This window comes from Drosophila teissieri, chromosome 3R, assembly GCF_016746235.2.
Source record: "Drosophila teissieri strain GT53w chromosome 3R, Prin_Dtei_1.1, whole genome shotgun sequence".
Classification (NCBI taxonomy): Eukaryota; Metazoa; Arthropoda; class Insecta; order Diptera; family Drosophilidae; genus Drosophila; species Drosophila teissieri.
The window spans coordinates 1,157,696-1,183,731 of NC_053032.1; the positions used below are offsets into that span (position 1 = coordinate 1,157,696).

General features: G+C 41.7%; 1 protein-coding gene and 1 pseudogene across 5 annotated transcripts in view; both read left to right on the forward strand.

Annotated features, from left to right (window-relative positions):
- Positions 1-24,271, forward strand: part of LOC122620870 (unconventional myosin-VIIa) — a 1,106,244-nt gene extending 1,081,973 nt beyond the window's left edge. For 4 of the 5 annotated variants that reach the window (XM_043798540.1, XM_043798542.1, XM_043798543.1 and 1 more), the window contains one exon: positions 24,151-24,271. In XM_043798540.1, coding sequence (XP_043654475.1) covers positions 24,151-24,210 — 60 coding nt within the window. In that variant the 3' untranslated portion in view covers positions 24,211-24,271. Of the gene's footprint in view, positions 1-131; positions 223-24,150 lie in introns of those variants that run through there. The other variant, XM_043798541.1, reaches the window with a different exon arrangement.
- Positions 7,249-21,262, forward strand: LOC122620098 (annotated as a pseudogene).
- Positions 24,272-26,036: the final 1,765 nt, after the last annotated feature.

Here is a 26,036-nt window from a genome sequence, read left to right on the forward strand (position 1 = left end):
CACCTCCTTTAATTGGGCCGCTGATTTTCTGACCCTTGTGGCTCGCTAAAAGCGCAGCAAATTGCTCCCACCATTAGTGCTTTCTAACTTACTCGATAATCGTCAACATCTTCCTTGAACTTCTTGAACAGTTTCAGGTTACGTTCACTCAAGCGGTGAAAGTATGGAAGGCTTAAGATGTCGTGCTTCATCTTGATGTTCAAGACGGGCGAGCTATCTACTCCCTAGGAGTTCTCTTCCGGACAACATCGTGGTTGATAAAAGTAGTCTTATTGACCATAGCACTCTCTATGAATGTTATAAGGTGCGTGCCTTCAAGGTGGATGGTCGTTCCGTTGTCCAAACGCACGAGTGCTGGTCTGTCGTTAATGGCGATCATCCCCTTATCGAGGTAAGTGATTGGATGTAGGTCGCTCTGCTGTGTATCGCAATACCCCATGACTCCGGCGTGGAGTTCTTGAGCGCACGAGCTCACTGTAGACAGCTGGCAGAACGTGGCTCCTGGTGTTATGGAGCAGTTCTTGACTGTGCGGACTTCTCCATCTTCTCTTATCTTCTAACCTTAGAACCGTATCATGGTGCGCCACAAGAAGGATTGGTGATTTTGTTGGCTAATTTTACCCTGGGGAATTTAATTACAAAGTGCAAAATGTTGGGGGATTGCAAGACTTTTACGGACGCAACGGACAAAATATCCCTGATGGGGGTATTGGTGGGCTCCTCTACCCAAAACACTCCAAATCTGGATGATCCAAAATATTTGGACTAACTACGTTAATTTTAGCAAGTGTAATGGCAAGCACAAGATTCTGTAATTCGGACAACGGACAAAATATCCCTGATGGTGGTATCGGTGGGCTCCTCTACCCAAACACTCCAAATCTGGATGACCCAAAATATTTGGACTAACTACGTTAGTTTTAGCAAGTGTAATGGCAAACACAATATTCTGTAATTCAATAGTAATAATTCTATTGTGAATTAACAACATCTCGTATAAATGCCCTGAATCTAATGCGTGTTTTTAGAAACTTGTAGAATTTTATTGACAGTTTTGGTAAGTTCATTAATTTGGTTTTGTGCTTCGATGCTCAGAAGCTTTCGCATGTGGGACTGGGGAAACAAGTCGAAAATACTGTCGGTTTCCTCCACTACTCCCCTATACTCAGAAAGATTGGCCGAGTGTCTAACATAGGCAAATTCCTCCCAGACCAAGACTCTACCGTCAACGACGGGAATGTTAATTTCTTGCGATATGGGCCGATGTCACGGCCAGAAGGCAGAGTAGAAGCGAGAGTAAGAACCTGTAATTTTTGTTTCAATTAATATGCGTTCAGATTGTTGTTGCCCACCACCAATTGTAGTAAAAAACAAATAATACTAAAGAACGTAGTGAACGTAGGTAATAAAAACTTATGCCAAGTGGCTACGAATAATAAAAAAAATAATGAAACCTATGCCAAGTGGCTACGAATAATAAAAAAAATAATTATACTTATGCCAAGTGGCTATAAATAATAAAAGGGCAAAAAAGCTCCGAGGGATCCGCAACTGGGTTCTGCTCGGGTTATTTGAGGTTGTCTTTGTGGACCACCCTCTCATTAATTAAGACTGTGGTCCCCAAGTCCGCTTTGACGGTCTTCTCCTCACATGAGGGAGTGGGTTTGTTGCCTAGCCGTCTATTCGACTTTACTAGGACTTTATCGCCCACCTGGAACACTCTGTTCTGTCGAAAAGCGTTTTCTCAGTTCCTGGTCATATCCTGGGCGTTTTTTATTTATTTCTAGACGTCTCGTTGAGGATCGTCCGGGTTTGCTCGCATAAATAGATTTGTTTTATCTGGAGGTAGCCATCAAGATCAATTCTACCGTGCCACTTATGCCTTTGTCAATTTTTAGGCATCTAACAGGTTCGGCCAACGTGCTATGGAAGCGTTCCACTTGTCCCTTGGAGACACTGTGGAGGGGTACATTCGAGATGCTGACGTCAAAATGGTTTTCCAGCACGGCCAATACTGTGTGCGATATCAATGATGGTTCATTGTCGCAGTAGATGGCCTTGGCTTTGGGGAAAACATTCATCAGTTGTAGCAGGGTCGGTTTCAAATCTTCTATGGTTCTAGATGGAATAGACTGTACCATAGCGAATTTAGAAAACTTGTCTATGCAAGTGAGGAGCCGAGCTCCTGTTTTCTTGGATGTCTGTCATACTTTGCTTTGGCGCATGTTTTGCAATTAGCGGCAATCTCGCTCGCCAATTTCGCCATTTTCGGGAAGTAGTATTCAAGAGAGTACCTGCTTCACATTTCCTTGGGCTGACCTGTGAGCTCTGTTGTGCTCGGTGGTAAGGATTTATTTTGAAAATCAATTTCTTCTACTTTGGAGCCACGGAAGCTAGGTAAAGCGATACGCCGGCCTGTTCTAACAGGTCTAGTCCAACGATCGCGTCAAAGGAAGTCAAGTCTGGTAGTATAAAGAAGGTAGCTTTAAGATTCAAAGTGGACACGAATCATTTTTTCCTGATTGTAGTCACACCATGAATCGAATGGATTGCAAATGGGAACTCAACCTGGCAGACACCTTTCAACCCCTTAAATGGTCGTATGAAATTATTTGCCGCGCCCGTGTCAACTATGAATTTCATATCGATCCCTGCTACTGTTCGTCTGATGACGGGCAGCAGAGACTTCCCTCTAAAGAATTGATAGCATCAGAGTCGTACTCCCGAATGGCCTCGTCGTCTACCTTTCCTGCAGCACTGGAGGCTGCTGCGGCATAAGCCGTGTCAGTATCGTCTGGGGCCTGTGCAACGTGGTTGACCCTTTGCCTGTTGTGAGGGGCCGAGCGGCTTACGGCCCCTTTCTTCTTGGCTTTTTGCATACGCAGTTGCGAAGGTGTATCTTTCGTGTTTGGATTCCACTTCTTGTGCCAAGGCGAGCGCTGATGGCATGTCTTTCGGCTTTGCCGCGAATAGCACATCCGTGAGATTACGCCTCAGCCCTGAGATGAAAATGCGCAAGGCGTCATCTCGGAACATCTCTTACAGCACCGTTGCTGCCGACGCTTCGTACGACATAGTGGTCTTGTTGGTAAGCAATTTACCAATTTTGCTCCTGATAATGACAACCGCCTGATAATTGGGTGAACTATTCTCATAGTTTCCGAACTTATAGTATGCGGCTATTGCTGCTTGCTGCTTATTCTGGTAGACAATGCTTCGGTACAATTTATTGTTCTCTCAATTTTTATTGGATGGAAACCCTTAATTTGTGGGACTTCTGCCCGCGCAGGGACAACGCTTACTGGCTAGTTTCTGAATTTTTTAATTCAGTTCCTGTTTCCTACGTTGGCTTTCTACAACTTGTACTTGTAGTGCTGTTATGACCGCCCTAATCTGTTCCGCGTCGAAAGACATTTTCTTAACCGTAAATGCGTTAGCACCGACCTTTTTCAGTGAAGAATTTTCTGCTGAATCTTCGCTGTCAGACTCTGAGTCGCTAGCGTATTTTTAAGAATTTCTATACCTCCGGAATGCATGGCTCATGAGAAGCTGTGTTTGTTGATGTTCAGCTTATGGGGCCAACTAGCATGGCGAGGACATGCACACAGTTCATCATAAATTGCAAAATCAATAAGAATTTGAAAGTTGGTATAAAGTGATAATAATATTAATAATAATATAATATATTTGTTTAGCTACTGAGCTTTTTCAATAGCTGTTGCGAATAATAAATTGCCGAAGAAAGTTGTTTATTTTCCGATTATGTTTATTTTGTTAATTGTTTACAGCAGCTAGAGCTATATCGAATGCACAAGTTGAGTCTTTGCCGAAAAACGAAGAAGTGACAATTGGCGGGACAGACAGCCGAATGCAGCGCCCAAGCTTAACGTAGGTAGATAACAAAGAGAACAAGGAATGAGCGTGCGAGAACAGCGGTTTGCACTATGGGCATCGCAACTACTAACACACTACTTCAGATTTACAATATTAAGAGTATGAGATTAGTCTACTGCACAGTTTTGGCGGCTGCATGACCCAACAATATTGTAAAACAGATTAATAATGTAAACCACAAGGTTAGGTTAGGTTAGGTTTTGCCGGCCGTCGGTTTTATCCGACGCACTTAGACCATTAGAGGTCCATTGTGATACCGTGTGTGTTTTCCCTTTTTGCCCGTCGAGATTCGTGTGAAGTTAGCAGTTTCCCCAGCCAGAGGCGCTGGTGAGTTTTTGTATCCGATGTGGATCGGTGTCGGATAGGTCGGACGTGTCTATCAGGAATCTGCTTCCCAGTTGAGCAAGTCTTTTCGCTTGCAGTGCTGGGCAGTGGCATGGTAGATGCTCTACCGTTTCTTCCATTTCCTTGTCCCTACAGCTACGGCAGAAATCATTATACGGGGCATATAGTCTTCTGGCATGGGTGCCTATCAACCAATGCCCTGTGATGACTCTCATAGCAGTGCTGAGGTTTGCTCTGGTCAGCCTTAAGAGTTTTGACGTTCTTTTTGGGTTTATTTTTGGCCATATTTGGCGTGTTAGGCGACAGTGTGTGGTATTTTCCCATATTGTCTGTTTGTTTCGGTTTAGGTCTTCCCTAAGTAGTAGTTTACATGTGGCCAAAGGCATACTCATGCCCTCCATCTCTTGTATGAGTGGCGCGGTAGTGCCTTCTCGAGCTAGTTCATCTGCGATGGAGTTGCCTTCTATGTCCCTGTGTCCGGGTACCCATACAAGGCTGATTACGAATTGTTGTGTCATCGATACTGTTTTTCTGTATCTGTCTGCGAGGTTCAGGTTCCAGTTTAGTTTCATGTCAAGTATTACGCCCAGGTACCTTGCGCTGCTACTGAAGGGAAGTCTTTGATTGTTGAGGATAGGTTAGACTAAGTCTGGTATATTATACTTCCTAGTGAAGAGAACCAGCTCGGTCTTTGAGGGGTTAACTCCTAATCCGTTATTTTTGGTCCAGCTGGACAAAACACTGAGTTTTTCGCTCATGAGATCGCATAGCGTTTGGGGGTATTTGCCTGTGTGCTATCATCTAGCAACGTCGTCCGCATAGGCTATTATCCTGCAGCCACCCCTTTCCATGTCGCACAGAGTTGACTGCTATGTTCCATAGAAGTGGGGAGAGGACGCCTCCTTGCGGAGTGCCTCTGCTGACGTGCCTAGTGAGGGTTGACGCGCCTGGTGAAGACATAACCTTCCTGCAGGTGAGCAGTTGGTTTATGAGTCCCACCAAGTGGCGGTCCATCCCAAGGTCTGTCAGAGCTCCGGTAATCGCCGTTGGGATAACGTTGTTAAAAGCTCCTTTTATATCCAGGAAAGCTACCAGCGCATATTCCTTTTGGGACATTGATTTTTCTATCTTGGAGACGAGAGAGTGTAAAGCTGTCTCTGTCGATTTCCCTTTCTTGTAGGCGTGTTGCGTGTCTGTGATGAGACTTGGATTGAGAGTTGATCTCAGATGAAGGCTGATGATTCTTTCAAGGGTCTTTAGTAGGAAGGATGACAGACTAATTGGTCTGAAATCCTTGGGGGTCGTGTGTGATGGTTTCCCTGCTTTGGGGATGAAGACAACTCGGGACTCTAGCCACGATTGCGGTAGGTGTCCAAGAAGTAGGGACCTTTTAAAAATGTCTAGAAGCCAGTTTATGGCTATGTTTCCCGCATGTTGGATTTGTGCGGGTATGATTTTGTCTGAACCTGCAGATTTGTATGGTTTAAAACTGTGTATGGCCCAATGGAGGACCTTTGGGTCTAAACACAGTTCGATGCTTGCCAGTGTGGCGTTTGTATGATGGGAGGTGAGAGCGTTTTGGCTGTTTCCTGGGAAGTAAGTGTCTAGAAGTATCTCCAGAGATTCCTTACTCGAGCTGGTCTAGGAGCCATCTGCTCTTTTAAGGTAGCCTAGGGTTGTGGCCGATTGGGAGAGGATTTTTTTAAGCCTGGCTGATTCAGTTGTATTTTCAATTTCTGAGCAGAAGGAATGCCACGAGGATCGCTTTGCTTTCCTGATGGCTTTTTTGTAATTTGCAAGGGCTTTTTTGTAGGCGGTCCACAGGGCCTCCTCATTTCCTGCCTTGGCCCTGTTAAAAAGGGTTCTGCAGTCCATTCGGAAGGGAGATAGTTCTGCTGACCACCAGGGAGGTTTTCTTTTGGGCTTGCTATTGGGGCAGGCCTTTTTTAGTGCATAGTTGCAGGTTTCTGTGAAAATATTTTTGTATTTTTGCCAGTCTGTTTTCCTTGAGTTTTGAGGGGCTGATTGTGAGGGTTGTTTATATATACCTGTGGTCCGAGAAAGAGTGCTTATCTAGCACCCTCCAGTGAGTTACTGTCTCTAATAGTGGTTTAGAGACGAGAGTTAGGTCTCTTTTCGGTTCTTAATGATAAAGGCGGGGTCATTACCTTTATTGCATATGAAGAGATTTGAACTAAAGATAAAGTTAAAAAGAGATTCACCGCGGTCGTTTGTGTCTGTACTTTCCCATTGTGTGTGGTGGGCGTTAGCATCACAGCCTATTAGTAGGCCTATGTTTTGCTTTTCGCTGCCTTCGAGCAGTCTCCTTTCCAGCTCATCCGGCGGTTCTTGCCTTTCGTAGGCCACATACGATGACAGCACTCGGAACGGAGATGGCTGACTCTCCACGGTGGCTGCCGCATTATCTGCATCGCTGTAATTATGGAGCAGTAAAATGCTAAGGTGTCCCTAATCCTGAAACCTTTCCTCGTGACCAAGGTCAAGGGCATCAAGGGGTTATCTGCATCGCTGTAATTATGGAGCAGTAAAATGCTAAGGTGCGTTTTGGCTAAGATGAAGGCCCTTACTTTACCTTCGCTAGGAGCTGGTAGAAGCGTATATTCCCTAGTCCCTAATCCTGAAACCTTTCCTCCCACTATCAAAGGTTCCTGGTTCAGGACTGGATCAGTTGAAGAGCAGCAGAGGCTGCCTTACTGTGGTGGAGGTTTATTTTCAGAAGCCTCACGGACATCTGCTGTGGGCATCTCCACCACGGTTGTATCGCCTGGAGATGTTCCCATGGCGACGGCTTTGGGCGGCTTGCACTCAGTCGCCTCAGACTTGAGGCGGGGTTCACCCGAACCCGATCCTGTGGTGGTGGCCAGGCAGGTGGGCTCATTCGCCAGCTTCGCTGCCTTGAAATTTGTACGGCCAGACTCCGTCGTCACTGGAGTTTGAGTAGGTTTTTTGGGAGATACTGACTCCTTTTTATTCATATTTTTTGACTCCATGTGGTTCCCACGAGTTGCGGAGAAAAAGGGGGTCCACCCGGGCGGAGATCCGCGACGCCCGGGTAAGGCTTCTTAGAACAGGGGGTCGCCAGGTACCCTGAGCTCTCCGTTTGAGACTGAGCTATTTTGTGACCGGGCCCTCAGTCAGGCTGACTCTCGGCACGGGTCAAGTGACACCTTAGTCCGGCCCGGGACGCCCGACTACCATTTGCCTGCATCCTCTGGCAGGGACATAACCTTGCCAGGGGACCTGTTTCTAGCCGCCCTCGCGTGGAGAGTATAGTCGCACTTCCGGGTGTATGGACAATTACGGCGCGTACTTCTAGCAAGCTTGAAACTACACGTTAGTCCCCTTGTCCTTCACCCGACTGACGGCCATGTAAACCACAAAGTCAATCAGGAATTTAAAATTGATATTCTTTTAGCGCATCGGCTGTGATATTTAAATAAAATTTTGTATTACATAAACCACACAATTAGAATTTGTATAGCGCGTCGGCTGGAATAATAGTAATACTAGTTTGTCAGTATTAGTTTGTTAGGATTCTTGATTGTTCTGACCTGCTGCTGTGTGACAATGCTAACCGCGATCTCGATTTCGGCCATTGCAACGAACGGGGTGGTTCCGGCGGGGGGGAGTTACTTCATGATACCACGATCCCTGGGATCTGAATTCGGTGGAGCGGTGGGATGTTGTTCTATACGGGCACCACACTAGCAGCGGCGATGTACATCGTTGGTGCCGTGGACATCGTATTGACATACATGGCGCCGTGGGCATCGATTTGATGCTGACGCGATGTACAACAATTTCAGGGTTTACGGCAATTTGCTGCTCATCTTTATGGGTCTCATTGTGTTCCTGGGCGTGAAATTCGTCAATAAGTTCGCGACGGTGGCCCTGGCCTGCGTCATCCTTTCGATAATAGCGGTCTATGTGGGAATATTTGACATATTATCCATGGCAACGAAAAGCTATACATGTGTGTTCTGGGAAAACGACTCTTGAAGGACATCCCGCTCGAGAATTGCACAAAGGAAGACTCCTTCTTACGCGACATATACTGCCCAGATGGTAAATGCGAGGAATACTACCTGGCCAACAACGTGACCAAGGGGTTGGCCAGCGGAGTGTTCGTTCTTGGAGAAGGGCCAGTTCATATCCTACGGCAATAATGCAATCGACATTGAGAACACCAGTGGAGAGTCATACAATCAGATCATGGCCGACATTACCACGTCGTTCACCCTTCTTATCGGCATCTTCTTCCCATCGGTCACAGGCATCATGGCTGGCTCCAATCGGGCGACCTGGCTGACGCCCAGAAGAGCATACCCATCGGAACGATATGTGCCATTCTAACCACCAGCACAGTCTACTTGTCCAGCGTTATGTTCTTTGCCGGCACTGTGGACAATCTCCTGCTGAGGGACAAATTCGGTCAGTCTATTGGCGGCAAACTGGTGGTGGCCAACATAGCCTGGCCAAATCAGTGGGTCATTCTGATTGGCTCCTTCCTCTCCACCTTGGGCGCTGGTCTGCAGAGTTTAACTGGAGCATCCCGCCTGCTGCAGGCGATTGCCAGGGATGATATCATCCCCTTCCTGGCTCCGTTTGCCAAGTCCTCGAAGCGTGTCGAACCCACCCGTGCACTGCTCCTGACCATCGTCATTTGCCAGTGCGGCATCCTGTTGGGCAACGTGGACTTGCTGGCTCCTCTGCTCTCCATGTTCTTCCTCATGTGCTACGGCTTTGTCAACCTGGCCTGCGCCGTGCAAACCCCTCTGAGGACTCCTAACTGGAGACCACGCTTCAAGTTCTACCACTGGAGCTTGTCGTTGATCGGCCTGACCCTGTGCATATCAGTCATGATCATGACTTCCTGGTATTTCGCACTGATTGCTATGGGAATGGCCATCATGATCTACAAATACATAGAGTACCGAGGGCCCTTACCGCCGCCAGGTACTCGCTCCTCCGCCTGGAGGCGTCCCCAAATTTTGGTGCTTTCGAAGCTCAACGACAACCTCTTGCCAAAGTACAGGAAGATATTCTCCTTTGCCACACAGCTGAAAGCTGGCAAGGGATTGACGATTTGTGTGTCTGTGATAAGGGGCGACCACACCAAGATCACCAACAAAGACAGGATGCGAAAGCCACGCTACGCAAGTACATGACCGACGAGAAGGTGAAGGGCTTCTGCGATGTCCTGGTTGCCTCAGCTCAGTCATCCAGACACAGTCATCATTGGATGGCCGTACAGCTGGCGGCAGGAGGGCAGGAACAGCTGGAAGACCTTCATCCAAACGGTCCGCACGGTTGCCGCACTCAAACATGGCCCTCATGGTGCCCAAGGGCATCAACTTCTACCCAGAATCAAACCACAAAAACGGTGGAAGAAAGAAAACTCCAAAGTGGTTCAAACAATTGTAGACCACCATTATGACGCCACCAAAACGGCGTTATATTCAATCATATGTCCAAATATTTTATTTTTACGTAAATAAAATATCGAAAAATTGTAACAAAAAAAAAGTTATAAAACATACATATCTACTATTTAATGCATTATTATAGAAATGCAGAATTTATTCTTGTGTAGGACCCTTTTTCTTAAAACCACAAAAATATTTGAATATTTTATTGTAAATGCAGAATCTGAAGGGTTAGTTTGAGTATAGTTGCTCATTTACAGATTTTTTTGTCGTGGATTCTGTTTTATTTGGGTGTCAATTAATAAGTTGGGGTGCCGCTGGTGAAGGTCCAACGCTGCGGTCACTGTCACGACGAGCCAGTTATCTCCTCACAATAGTGGGGAATGTGATCCAATCAATCAATTGTAGATTTATGGAGATTATGTTGGCATCTGGCCTAGGGGCTCAGATAGCAGAAAAAACAAGAGAGAACGCGTATAATCGAGTTCCCCGACTATCTGATACCCGTTACTCAGATGGTGGAAGTGCAAAGGAGAAATTTCCACACTGACAGTTTTTGGCGGTTTGTAGGCGTTAGAGTGGGCGGTGCAAAAAGATTTTTGGCATATCGAGCGTAATTTACAGAACTAAAAAAAATGTGAAAAAATATCAACATTTTCAAAAGTGTGGGCGTGGCAGTTTTGGGCGGTTTGTGGGAGTTAGGGCGGGCGTTAGGGTGGAATTGGCAAAAAGTTTGTTTACAGATCGATAGAAATTTACAAGACTAATGCAAAAATGAGAAAATATCAAAACATTTTTCAAAAGTGAAGGCGTGACAGTTTTGGGCGGTTCGTGGGCGTTGTAGTGGGCGTGGCAGCATGAATCGACAAACTTGCGCTGCGTCTATGTCTCTGGAGTCTGCATGCTTAATCTCAACTTTCTAGCTTTTATAGCTCCTGAGATCTCGACGTTCATACGGACGGACAGACGGACATGGTCATATCGACTCGGCTATTGATCCTGATCAATAATATATATACTATATGGTCAGAAACGCTTCCTGCCTGTTACATACTTTTCAACGAATCTAGTATACCCTTTTACTCTACGAGTTTTTTTAATGCTCGAGTCCCACGGCCACATCTCCCGCCCAACCGACCGAGTGGCGCTGCCGTGTATCGTACGGATCGAATCGCGGGAGGATAGACGTGATATAGAAGACAGTAAAGGACGAAGAGTAACATCTAAAAATTTGTTAAATACGTTAGTATTGATCGCTTTAAGAACGGCAGAGAGTCAGAATTAGAGATAATAGGATAGAATCTATTATAGTCAGAACATAATACTCTGTAGGGATCATGCAACTCATAGTTAGATCTACAATGATTTTAAATTAGAGGTACGTAATTTCTAGTAAATCTGCTTGGAACAGTGAAATTTAGCCGACTAACCAAGTCTTGACTATCCACTTCACCACGAATAAGGTTAAAAATAAAGACTGTTCCAAGCATCGTTCTACGGTTAGCTAAGGAGGGTAAGTTAATTAACATTAATCTACTTGAATAAGGAGGTAATCTAAGGTTTGCATCCCAATTAAGGCGCCGTAAGCCAAAAAGTAAGAAGTTCTTTTGAACCGATTCAATGCGGTCCGAGTAAACTTCATATTGTGGACTCCAAACAGGTGATCCATACTCGAGGATCGGACGGACTAGAGAAATAAATAAGGTTTTGGTCATGAAAGGATCATCAAATTTCTTTGACCACCGTTTTATAAAACCAAGCACACCCCTGGCCGCATTGACAATAAACGAAATATGGTCTGAAAATTTAAGTTTAGGGTCCAGAAGAACACCAAGATCATCAACATGTGTTATTCTGTCCAAAGAGCACCCACTTAAAGTGTAAGTCGCGTGCATTGAGTTGGCACGACAAAAGGTCATAACTTTACACTTAGAGCCATTTAAGTTTAATACGTTATCACGGCACCAGGTTTGAAAGCAATCTAGATCGGATTGTAAGTCCAAATGGCGAGAAATGTCCTTATATTGCAAGCATAATTTTACATCATCAGCGTACATAAGTACACGTGAATGATTTATTATTAAGGGAAGGTTGTTAATAATAATAGATACAACGGCGGATGGCCGGAGTTGTTATATTGTGAACTTGTGTTATTTATTCTTTGAATATCTAAAACGAACTGAACTTAAATGCTAACAAAAATGAGCTTTGCAGCGGCCTCTGTCAACATGAAGAGCTAGCCAGCTGCGCTCGAGCTTCCGGCCAGACGCTGTGTCAGCAATTTGGCCAGAGCTGTTCATCGGACAATCGGTTTCTCCCGTCGCCCGGTTAACTTAGTTACCTTCTACATAGTCGATTTGCCTTTTTTAAATCCGAATTGGTTTTCGTTAAGTGGGTTGTTATGTGTCACTAGCCACCAGAGTATTTTCGCTATTATTTTATTTTGCGTTTGTGCTAAACAACAGTTTTGAGAGATGGGTCGGTATGAAGAAGTTTTAGTTTTTTCGGTGTTCGGTTTGAGGATTGGGATGATTAGACTTGTTTTGTAGGCTTGTGGTATGTAGCTAATGAATAGTTCGTTAAATAGTTTTGTTACTCTGATTTTTGTTATGTTTTCTTCTATGGATTGAGCTATTGGAGAGGGGGTAGTTATGTAGGTTATTTCTATATTTATTGTTTCGGAGCTCCTCTGAAACGTTCCAGTCGCCGGAGAGGTCAGAAAAGTATTGTGCAAATATGTTAGCAATTTTGTTGCTAGCCAATGTAGTCTCATTGTTTTCTGGGTTTGAGATGGCATGGATATTTTTTACTGGGTTAATACCGCAGAAGCGTCTTATATTGGCCCATATTTTGGATGAAGGGGTAGTGGGTTGTTTTCGTAATTGGTCGAGGTGTTTATTCCACCATGGAACCCTGTATGGATGTGTGTTTGGTGAGATTTGTGGGATGGAAAGGTTTGCGCTATAAGGAATAATTCTATTGATTTGGGCGGCTTCATTGTTTACGTTATGGGAGGTGGGGTATTTCTCGTTTGTGTGATGGGTAAGTGCGTTGTAATGTTCCCAGTTGAAAGTTGAGATTAAGCAGGCACACTCCAGAGACATAGACGCAGCGCAAGTTTGTTTGTTTGATTCATGTTGCCACGCCCACTCTAACGCCCACAAACCGCCCAAAACTGCCACGCCCACGCTTTTAAAAAATGTTTTGATATTTTTTCATTTTTTTATTAGCATTGTAAATTTCTATCGATCTGCAGAAAAACTGTTTTGCCACGCCCACAAATCGCCCAAAATTGCCACGCCCACACTTTTGAAAAATGTTTTAATATTTTTTTATTAGTCTGTTAAAAATCTATTGATTTCAAAGTTTTTTGCCACGCCCACTCTAACGCCCACAAACCGGCCAAAGCTCCCACGCCCACATTTTTGAATAATGTTTTGATATTTTTAAAAATTTTTGTTAGTCTTCTAAATATTTCTCGATTTGCCAAAAAACTTTTTGTCACGCCCACAAACCGCCAAAAACTGTCAGTGTTGAAATTACTCCTTCGCACTTCCACTAGCTGAGTAACGGGTATCAGATAGTCGGGGAATTCGACTATAGCGTTCTCTCGTGTTGAGAACAGTGTACTGAATTGACTTGTGCACTAGTAGTGCTACGCCCCCAAATCTGTTGGTTGTATTTGTATTTGTTAATAGTTTGCAGTTTATTGGGGTTGGATTGTTATTAATGTATTGTAAGTGGGTTTCTTGGAGCAAAATTATGTGAGGAGCGTATTTTTTTATGAGAATAAGGATATGGCTGTAGTTGTTTACATATCCTTTTATATTCCATTGGATTATAGTTAGATCCATTTGTGAGAAAATGAAAGCTTATAACTTTATTTAAGGGTGGTGTTAAAGATTTAGGTTTAAGTTTTTCGTAGAGCTTAAGGTACTATATGGATTAGCTGTCGCTGTTGTTAGTGTTCTTGATTTTTTTTAGAGCTTTGGTCTTTGATTTGAGGTTTGTAGATATGTTATTAGACTTATCTTTCGGGAAGATTTTTATTTTTAAGTCTTTTGTGCGTGTTTTGTGCTATTGATGTGGGTGTGGTGTGCGAATTTTGATGCTGCGATTGGGTTGTGTTTGTCAGTGTATTTCTGTGAATATTGGGTGATTGAGTGTTAGTTGTCATCTGGGTTGTGCTGTTTGTAAGTGTTTTGGCATAGGTGTCTCTTCGTTGGAAACCGTGTCGTTCGAAATATATGCGTTGGGCAGTTTTATGGTCAACTTTTTGTGTGGTTTTAATGGCTGTTAAATCCTGGTTTTTAATGAAAGTCAATCGGTCAATTGGGCTGTGCTGATGGTTAGGTTCTGGGTGGTTTCAGCAATTTTAGCAGTTTTTTCATTTGTGCATGTTTCTCCGTCGTTTACGTTTTTTTTTCTCAACAATTGGTGCCAGGCATTTCTTGCATCGAAGTGGGACTGTTGGACTGTTTCGTAACCGATTCGTAATATTTCGGTGAGTTTGTGTGACTCAAATGTTATAATAATCAATCAAGTTTCAACTAAGGTGATGTTGTAGCTATCAGAGTTAGAGTTGGGGTTTTGTTTTTCATTATTTTTTTTACTTTAGTTACTTTTTATCGTTTTAACTCTTGTAGAATGGTGTCTTCATCGATATATCTGAGGTCGTTGCAATAAATAACTCTCTTAGAGAAGTTTAATGTTACATGTTCAGTTGCTGTTACTTCCACATCTACGATTGTTGTTAGTTTCAGGAGTTTTCTGGCTTGTAATTCGTTTTTGGTTTTTATTAATAGGCTGCCGTCCCTTGTTCGTTTACATCCCTCAAGTTCTCCTCCACAGGAAGTCCACAGATTTTTTTACGATAAATGGTGATATTCTTTCAAAAGAGTTGTTATCTTTTCTTTTAATAAGAATTAATTTTGGGTTGCCTAATTGGGATTGGTATGATTTTAAGGTCATTTTGTTAAATGTCTGGTGGGTCTGTCATGATTGTTGGTTAAGGGCTTAAGCCCTCGCTTAAGCGAAGCGAGGCTTTGAACTGTAGTGGCACGACTTATATCTTCGGAGGTTGAAGTGGTACTGGTCATTATAATCTATATAAAATAAAAATATCTGATCAAAATTTTTTGCGTAGAGAGCAAAGAGCAAAAGTTTGCGCCTTCATGTGACCAATTTGATGTTCTACCTAGCAAGCGGTTTCCAAATTAACAATTCAGAAGCGGAATTTGTCGCGGATAAGCTGAAAATTAAGGTGGACCTAATTACTTGTAATCCTTTGACAAAATAAATACGTGAATATAAATACTTTGAAGTTTATCAACTTTGAAATTGGAGTTCCTGAGCAGTCTTCAATTATGAGTTTTGGACGCAATCAGTTAGAGTGACTCGATTCATCTATAAGAAGAAGCAGGACTTGACGGTTGATCATTTTCCCGAATGAGATCCATTATGGGCCTCTACTCCCAGCAAAGCACCACCAAAAAACACCCAGTAACCGGCGTCACTGGCTTAGAAGTCACCTTCGGCCTTCTTTTGGTTCAAAGTTCTCTTCTGTTCGGATTACCGCTCCATTTACCACAACAATTTTAACGATCAGCATCTTGGCCGTCTGTCTTTCGTTTTATTCCCGAATCAGATGTCATTAATCAAAAAGAGAGAGAACAGTTTTATTCCCGATTAATGCTTCTTCAAACATCGTTCGTAAAAAAACAACATGCCGTCTGCCATGAATGGCTTTTATATGCAATTCAAAGCTTCTTCTTGTTTTGGCGCTCTCTTTCCCTAATTTGTCTACGTCGCCTCCGTCTCAGGTGCACCATGCGAATAGCAATGTTCTTTGTGGCTCTGCGTCGCTCTCTCTAGTTCTACTGTTTTCTAAACACTTGTTGGACCGGGACCACCCTTTGCGCCGTTTACTGCTCTCTACACCTATTAATCTTTAATCTCTTCAGTGCTGGCGCTATTCTCTGAATTTCCATATATCTTCTATAACGACACGTGATTACATTCAATCTAATTACACTGAACTATGAACTATTGAACTATGGGTTGATGCAGCACATAGTATTTGCGCTAACATTCTGCGTAGTGTTCTCAGTGTAAACTTTGGACACACCCCACTCACTTAAGGGCTTCCAGCTTTTTTCGTCATAATGAAAGATATCCTTATCTTTATTTTTAGATGCAAAATTTACAAGATAATGCCGATTCACAAAAATGGTAGTAAAGCTGCTGTCTTGAACTACAGGCCAACTGTTACAATCAGCAATATTGCTAAGCTTTTTGAAAAGATAGTTTGTAAAAAATGATCCTTCCTAATTCATGCTTATATCGATCCCAATCAGCATGGGTTTATGCCTGGGCGCTTAACTACTACCAACCTAGCCATCTTCTGTAAGCACAGCATGCACGCATTGGAAGCCCATTCTCAGATTGATTCGGTGTATACAGATTTTGCTAAAGACTTTGACATCATATATGGTAAATAGAACCTATTATGTCGAGATTAGTGGATTTTTTTCCGACATTCTGTCGAGAGAGAACCAACTATAAAAGCGGACGTGATTGCAACGAGCCGCAAAAAACGTTAACATCGATTAAAACTTAATCTTACTTTACTCCGTGTATCATTCCTTATCGTGCGAAAAATGACCGTATAAAAAGCAAAGAAACGAAGCAACATGCCTCCGAAGAAGGATTACGTCAGCAAGAAAGACCTGCAACATAAATGCAGAGAAGCAGGACTCTCAACGTCGGGAAATCGTGAAGACTTATTGAAGAGACTAAATGCCCATAACAGTGACAACGAGTACGCGAGTGCAGAAAACCAATCAATGCAGAAAAGAATTGCCGAATTAGAGAAATCATTGCGCGAACTTCAAGAGAGATCTTTTCATCCGAGAGGTATCTCCTCTCCAATCGAAAACGCTCAAAACGCAAACGAAATTATGAAGTGTAGTGTACATGGTAACATTCGTATGCCTAACACGTCTCAACAAGTCTTATCGCGATCGAGTGCGTCACACGCAAATGTTGCTACGTCTCAGCAACAGGATAATATCGTTACGTCACATCAACACGATAATGTTGCTAGGTCTCAGCAACATTATAATATCGTTACGTCACAGCAACACGATAATGTTGCTACGTCTCAGCAGCACGTTAATGTTATCACGTAACAGCAACATGATAATGTCGCTGTCTTTCCGCAACATTCGATCTTTCCGCAACACGTTCATTTCTCAACGACTCCGCAAAACCACGTTAATTCGCAAACGTATGCTTATTCGTCACAGCCAAAAATTAATTCTCCGATTCCTCATGCTCATTTGGGACACAGTAACGCAACATCGGAACCTTTCGGCACATATTCACAGCCACACTATGACTTAAAACAATACAATACACATTCGCAACATCTTCAAATATATACCGAAAATCCATATACCCCGATTCCGCCAAACTACTTATGCAACCGCGGCCCTACGGTATCTGAAAACATTAATAGTTCGTACGGAAATATAAGTGAAATGGTATCTCTTTTACCGGAATTCAACCCAGCATCCATCAAGTCCTTAGACTTGCAACAATTCATTAGACGCGTTAACTCCCTTCGAACCGCATATCGTTGAGATGATCGAAGGCTAATATTTGCAGTTCAACAAAAGATGCTAGGTTCTGCTCGGTATTGGGTAGACTTAACTGAAGATGTCTTCCAAACATGGCCAGAGTTTACGTCAAAGTTCCTTAACGTCAAAGTTCCTTTTCCTGTCTTGCCTATTCAGCGCATAACGAAGTAAATAATCACTTTAATATGTCTAGCATTGGGATCACGTATCCCAATGCTCAAAAGCAAAATATACAAGCGTTTCCAAAACGTGTTGCCAACGACAAAATTGAAATTGCAGTAAAGTGCTATAACTGTCAAAAGGTTGGACATTATTCCTCGAAATGTCCTGAACCTCAGCGCAAGCCCCGTTGCGGTCACTGCAATCGTACCACACACGACTCAGCCAGTTGTCCCGAAAAACCAAAGGCGGAACCAAAAATTATTAAAATCGATACTAATGCCCATTCGGACATTTGCCAAATAATATCGGTCAACGGAAATGGTATAAATGCATTTGTGGATCCTGGAAGTACACGTACGCTTATTCGTCAATCATTTGCTGAAGATGTAGGCGTATCACAACGTTGTGTTGTCACATTAAACGGCTTTGGTGGCGGAAAATTCTTTTGCACCCAGAAACTTCTTGCAAATACCATATATTGATGGAATTGTATACGTAACTGAAACGCTGGTGGTGGAAGACAATTTGCTTAGCGAAAATGTACTTTTGGGAAGAGATATTCTGTGTCGCAAAAAGTAATGGAGATCATCGGCTTTGCGTCGACTACCGTCGTCTTAGTAGTATTACTCTAAAAATTCCATTTCCTATGCCCAACTTGGAAGAACAGTTCGCCCAATTAGCAGGCCATGCCTATTTCACGCAATTGGATTTACCCATGGGTATCATCAAATCAAGGTAAACGAATAATTGAAACCGTACACAGCATTCGTTATCTCTGATGGCCACTACGAGTATAACCGAATGCCATTTGGTCTTCTCAATGCTACAGCCGTCTTTCAAGCCGTAATGAATAAAACAGTCAAACGCATGGAGCCAGGCGATGTACTCGCATATTTGGACGATGTGATTATCCCGAGTAAAACATTTAATGAAGGTATTCAACGGCTCGAAAAGTTTCTCAAAATCCTTAAGGAGAGTGGCTTAACACTTCGCTATGGCAAATTCCAATTTTTTCAATCGGAGATAACGTTCCTTGGACACAAAACAAATAAAAACGAAATTACCCCGGGCGACAATAAAGTTAGCGCTATTCGAAATTTTAAAGTTCCGACAAATGTCAAAGACGGTTTTTAGGTCTCACGGGATTCTTTCGAAAGTTTGTGGAAAACTACTCCTTAATATCTGTGCCCCTAACCCTTCTTTTACGGAAAACTGAACAAGAAACATTTAATTGGACGAATGTTCAACAAGAAGCTTTCCATGAACTCATCGGAAATTGGGATCCGTACTGGTTTTATATGATTTATCAGCGAATCACGAGGTCCACACCGACGCTTGTGCTGTAGTTCTGGCAGGAGTGCTGCTACAGTCACATGATCAAAAGGATTGGCGACCTGTTTGTTATTTTATCCGACGGAAAATTCTTTTGCACCCAGAAACTTCTTGCAAATACCATATATTGATGGAATTGTATACGTAACTGAAACGCTGGTGGTGGAAGACAATTTGCTTAGCGAAAATGTACTTTTGGGAAGAGATATTCTGTGTCGCAAAAAGTAATGGAGATCATCGGCTTTGCGTCGACTACCGTCGTCTTAGTAGTATTACTCTAAAAATTCCATTTCCTATGCCCAACTTGGAAGAACAGTTCGCCCAATTAGCAGGCCATGCCTATTTCACGCAATTGGATTTACCCATGGGTATCATCAAATCAAGGTAAACGAATAATTGAAACCGTACACAGCATTCGTTATCTCTGATGGCCACTACGAGTATAACCGAATGCCATTTGGTCTTCTCAATGCTACAGCCGTCTTTCAAGCCGTAATGAATAAAACAGTCAAACGCATGGAGCCAGGCGATGTACTCGCATATTTGGACGATGTGATTATCCCGAGTAAAACATTTAATGAAGGTATTCAACGGCTCGAAAAGTTTCTCAAAATCCTTAAGGAGAGTGGCTTAACACTTCGCTATGGCAAATTCCAATTTTTTCAATCGGAGATAACGTTCCTTGGACACAAAACAAATAAAAACGAAATTACCCCGGGCGACAATAAAGTTAGCGCTATTCGAAATTTTAAAGTTCCGACAAATGTCAAAGACGGTTTTTAGGTCTCACGGGATTCTTTCGAAAGTTTGTGGAAAACTACTCCTTAATATCTGTGCCCCTAACCCTTCTTTTACGGAAAACTGAACAAGAAACATTTAATTGGACGAATGTTCAACAAGAAGCTTTCCATGAACTCATCGGAAATTGGGATCCGTACTGGTTTTATATGATTTATCAGCGAATCACGAGGTCCACACCGACGCTTGTGCTGTAGTTCTGGCAGGAGTGCTGCTACAGTCACATGATCAAAAGGATTGGCGACCTGTTTGTTATTTTATCCGACATTGTACAGCAGCTGAAAGTAAGTACCACAGCTACGAACTCGAGACATTGGCCGTAGTAGAGACGCTTCAAAGATTCCGGGTGTATATCTTGGGTAAACCATTTCGTCTTATTACTAATTTTTCTGCTATTGCCAAAGTTAAGGTGAACAAAGAAATAATACCTCAGGTAGCTCGTTGGTGGATCTTGGAGTACGATTGTGAATTCATTCAACGAGATGGTAGCAAAATGGCTCACGTTGACGCCTTGAGTCGTGCTCCGGATTTAAGTTCTCAAATACCTCTAGATTAAATAGTACGCACTATAATAACTGACATTGACGACTCTGTCACCGTCTGTATTGCTAAGTTGAAAATGGAAAGGCTTTCGTTGTTCTAAGGGCAGTTAGGTGGCGTATAGTACGGACAAGTCACGATGATGTAGGGCATTTTGGATTGGACAAAACCATTTCACGGATTAAACAAAGATTCTGGTTCCCAAAAATGCGAAAATACGTAAGGGACTACATTGAATGCTGCTACCACAAGTCGAAAGGTGGAAAACCCGTAGGATGTATGCACTAGAACGACTCCGATCCAATACCATTTCGACAACTTCACGTAGACTATCTGGACCCTTCATTCGCAGCAAACGAGGAAATACTCATATTCTGGCTATATCTGATCCGTTCAGCAAGTTCCTAATAGTACTAAACATTATTAGTGAAGTATCAAGTTATTTCGGTTTGCCTAGCGTTATTATATCCGACCGTGGAACAGCGTTTACTTCAAAGCAGTTTAAAGATTATTGTAAGAACAACCAGAATCAAACAATCCTTAATTATGTACGGACTATGAGTGAGAACCCGAAGGATTGGGACCTAACTTTACATAATTCAATAGAGTGTCAATTCACAAAAGAATGATACGTCGGGATTTAGTCCGATTGATCTCATTTTTATCTTCAATGCTGTTGACGGCAAAACCATTTAACGGCAGCCATACAAGCAGATCTGGAACATGATAAGAAGAAGGACTCTGTTATCGACTCAGAGATTCGACTCCAAGCATTCTAACCCTTCTATTTATTCCATAGGTAACCTCGTAGATATTGAAAATGAGCCGGCTGCAACGGGAGAATCACGCAAGTTAGAACCACGATACCGAGGACCCTATCAAGTTGCCAAGGTTCTGGGAAATAATCGCTACGTCGTCGGAGATATCCCCGGAATACAGATTACAGGACGTAAATACAGTTCTGTGTTCTCATCCGACAAGATGAAACCATGGTGCGCTACTATTCCCGAGCTGGATGTATCTGATGACGAAGATGATAAGTTCCATATGTACACACCAACGATAAAAGCGGACGTGATTGCAACGAGCGGCAAAAAACAATAACATCGATTCAAACTCATTCTTACCTTACTCCGTTTATCATCCCTTATTTGATTAATTAATTATAGTATACCTAATACAATAGCGTTTCGATTCTTTCACATAATTAGTCGCGCTACCCACTCGCTTAATTCCTGATAAAACTGAAAGCTTACACACATATGCATCGCGAACCAAATTTTTTGGTGTTTATGTGACACATTTGTCGAGTGATTTATGTTTAGTTTGGTTTGAAAATTAACAGCTGAGCAGCGATATCAAATCGTTAAATTTTATTTCGAAAATAAGAGGTCGTTTGTGAAAGTGCACCTTTGGTTTCGCCCGTTTTATAGTCATAATAGGCCATCAATTCCGACTGTGCGCAATACTGTCGAGAAGTTTCGCACCCAATTCACTCTTTCCGTCCACCGACTAGACTTCGCAGAGTGCGTACTGCGTCCGTTCAGGCCAGTGTAACAGAAGACCCGAACACATCGATTCGTCACCGTGCGCAGGAGTTACACCTCTGGCCATCAACATTGTGGAAGATCGTTCGCGAATTTTTGTTTCCAAAAGTGCGTGAGAATGGTCTAGAAGATATTTGGTCTAAACAAAACGGCGCAACTTGCCACACAGCCCGTCAAATCATCAACTTATTGGGCGAAGTGTTCGGTAATAGTGTCATCTCCAGAAATGGTTCTGTGTCATGGCCTTCAAGATTGTACGCTATTACAACACTCGACCTGTGCATTGTATTATACCCGTTACTCGTAGAGTATATATATTCTTGATCTTGATATATATATATATATATATATATATATATATATATATATATATATATTTATATTATAGAAAGCGCCAAAAACGTGTCAGTGCTGAGGACTCTCCTTCGCACTTCCACTAGCTGAGTAACAGGTATCAGATAGTCGGGGAACTCGACTATAGCGTTCTCTTTTGTTTTATTAACACTGACATAAACCATGGTTTCACAATTTCGAGAATAAGCTTTTGAAACTTGGACACAATATTCTTTGTCAATATACCTATCAACTAAACCAATACAAAAAAAAAAATTTAATTGTCTAAATGTAGTTAATACAAGGGCTTACCTGCTGAACACGGCAATTCTCTTAGTACTTAGTAAGTCAAGCATATTGAGCACGAAAGCATAAATACCGTATAGGAAGCAGGCACGTGCATTACTATAAAATCAGTAATAAGCGTAGATAAGAACAAATGCAATAGTTACTCGTGACAATAAATAAATATTACCCGTAAAACAACAACGGCAATGAAAGAGTTGGAGGACAACAAATACAAATTAATGCAGTCGCTACAACAACGGAAATCATAATCTTAACAAGGGATATAATTATAAACAATAGAGAACGCTATAGTCGGGTTCCCCGACTATCTGATACCCGCTATCCGCTAGTGAAAGTGCGAAGAGAAACTACAACCGTTTTTGGCGGCTTGTGGGCGTTAGAGTGGGCGTGGCAAAAAATAAAATTTACAAGACGAACAAAAATGTGAACAAATTTCAAAACATTTTTCAAAAGTATTGGCGTGGCAGTTTTGCGAGGTTTGTGGGCGTTAGGGTAGGCGTGGTAAAAAGTTTTTCTGCAGATCGATAGAAATTTACAACACTAATAAGAAAATGAAAAAATACCAAAGCATTTTTCAAAAGTATGGGAGTGGCAGTTTTGGGCGGTTTGTGGGCGTTAGAGTGGGCGTAGCAACATGAATCGACAAACATATTCTCAACTTTCTAGCTTTTATAGATCCTGAGATCTCGACGTTCATACGGACGGACAAACAGACGGACAGACAGACAGACAGACAGACGGACAGACAAACGGACAGACAGACGGACGGACAGACGGACATGGCCAGATCGACTCGGCTATTGATCCTGATCCAGAATATATATACTTTATATGGTCGGAAATGCTTCCTTCTCCCTGTTACATACTTTTCAACGAATCTAGTATACCCTTTTACTCTACGAGTAACGGGTATAAAAATTAAATAATAATAAATTAAAAGCGGATTCATCAGCAATTACTCGAACAGGGGCAACCACAATAATAATCAGAACAGAAGCAGCAAAAACAATGCTAATGTTAGGGTAGCCCAAAACAATAAGGGATCCTCCCAACAACCCTCAGATTCAAATCAACAGATAAAAAAACGAGTTTGCGCCATCAATTCCAGTTTAAATATATTTGTTTAATTTAATCAATCAAAATGATCAACGATACAGGAGCAGGCATATAAATTGTACAAGAAAATAGTGATTACTTACATAGCAACCTCACCTTAAATTTCAGCTGAAGAAATGGCAAAATGGGTCAACTTGCGCTGCGGCTGTCTCTGGAGTCTGTAAGCTTATTTAAACTTTCAAGTTTTCAATATTGAATCGGAAAATAAACTGGGAGCTCTACAGGAATGAAATGTATGAAATTTTGTATTATTCTGCTGAAATCCCTTCTGGCGGTGCAAGTTCTGATTGACTTCTTCAATTCAGGCATCGTAATAATTGATCAATTTAAATTACAATTTAAAGTATGTCTATAACTTGACTTAGCTGCTTTGAGCTGTAGCCGCTTGTCTCAAAAATTTCCCACAAATTTTGGACTGGTCAGATTGACATATGTATAATTAACCATTCTGTAACAACGATACAAATATAAATTTTCTTTTTCGCGTGCTTTATTGATCGCTAAAAAGAATATGCTGTTGTTAAAAATCAATATAACAATCATGAATTTGGGTATTAATATCTATATAAATCATACTGCTAAGTAACTGGAAGTGCAAACAATAAGCTTATTCTATAAAATCCAAAGAATACATTTTATTCCAAAATTTATTTCAATAACTTTCTGAATTCCTTTTTTTTATTACAGGCTTATCAAATTACTACACTTATTCGAGAATACTCTGAAGCTGCAAAGGACATGAAATAATAAAATCGCAACCACGAAAACAGAATATATTTAATATCGTTTAAACCTTGTATTCCATTCGCTAATAAATATTAAAAAAAAATGCACAAATGCTTTTTATTCACTTCATGTTAATTATGGTTTCGGTGCCACTATTTCTGAATAAATGACTTAAAATGATTTCGAAATCACTATGATAATATTAATAGCGCATAATACGGATATGTATATTTCTTGATCTTTACGTGTTACCCCCAAGAGATTTATTCTCGGCGTCCAAAATTGGAATCGTTGCTATCAGGTCACTCAACACCATCTGCCAAAACAAAGCGATGCAAAGTTTATACCAACTTTTAGCGGTATATTATTTTGATGTTATAACTGTCCAAACAGATTAAAATATAATATTAAATAAGCTGGATAATTACTGTTGGGTCATGCAGCGTAATATTGTAAGCCGAAGTAGTCAGTAGTAGCAGTTGCGATGCCCATAGCAACAGCTATTGAAAAAGCTCAATAGCTAAACATTTGTTGATCCCGACGTGATAGTGTTAATTTGCATGCATTAATTAATGCACATTTCCCGTTTACATAAATATGTCGGAGCGCTAAAAGTTGTTCTATGATTGTGTAGCGAGTCCCTTGATAGCTTTTCCAATTGTTCTTCCGCTGCTTGTGTGTTTCTTCCCAACTTTTTTCCTAAGAAACACAACCACGCTAAACCAGGGCCACACTCGATCTTTTTGTATGTCAAGATCTCACAACCAAATACAAACCGTCCTATCGATTAGTATCGTAAGCAAGTTAACCATCGATAAGGCGCTCATTTCAGAATAACATTTCCTTCTCCGACACGCCCATTCTGATAAATTACACGCCCTTGTGTATGAGTCCTGTCCTGTCCTGTCATAAATCAGAGATTCACACACTGCATTCAGACTTCAGTTCTAATTTTAATGTGACAATCAACTTAGTCTTAGTCTTAGTCATTAACATCGTTGTTTTCCATTAACATAATCTTTAGTTTACATTAACCAACGTTATACTTCATCATTTGTTCTAATACTTCAAGTTCTTAACTATTTCGTTTTACATCTTTCTCCTTAAATCCTTCGTTAAAGATTTTTTTTTTTAATTTTTCATTTTTCAAATCAAAGTATTCCTTAACTTTTCATAATACAACTCAAATCTTTCTTTAAATAATTCTTTAAATTTTTCTCTCCATAGTTCAACTAATTTGAATTCAATTCAATTCAATCGTTTCATTTCTTACTTAATTTCTCTCTTCTTTTATCTCAACTTTTAATCATTCTCTTTTTTTTTATTTTCTTTCCAAACAATAACATCATTATAATACCACTCTAGGGTCAGGTACCGTCACGTAGCCATCGACAACTGTGTACTTCCATACACCTTCCGCCATTCTACTCTCTATTTCAACATCTCCATTCACTTTCTCTTTCATCAACTTCCATACCGTCTCTTTCAACGGCTTCACTACTGTCTCTTTCAACAGCTTCCATACCGTCTCTTTCAACGGCTTCACTACTGTCTCTTTCAACAGCTTCCTCTGACGGGCTAACATCGATCTCCAGCTCGCTTGGCACCTGCTCATTTGGCAATCTTCTCTATCTTTCATGCGCATACTTATAACGTCTATTACCCTTCATACTCTTTAAGGTATATCTGTCATTATCCAATACTTCTGTAATCTCAAATGGACCTCTATATTTAGCATCTAATTTAGTCTGGTTTCTCTCACTATTATTAAGCAACACAAAATCTCCAACACTAAATTTTACTACCTTAGCTCTGCCTTTATCAAACCTTTCCTTCTCATACTTTGC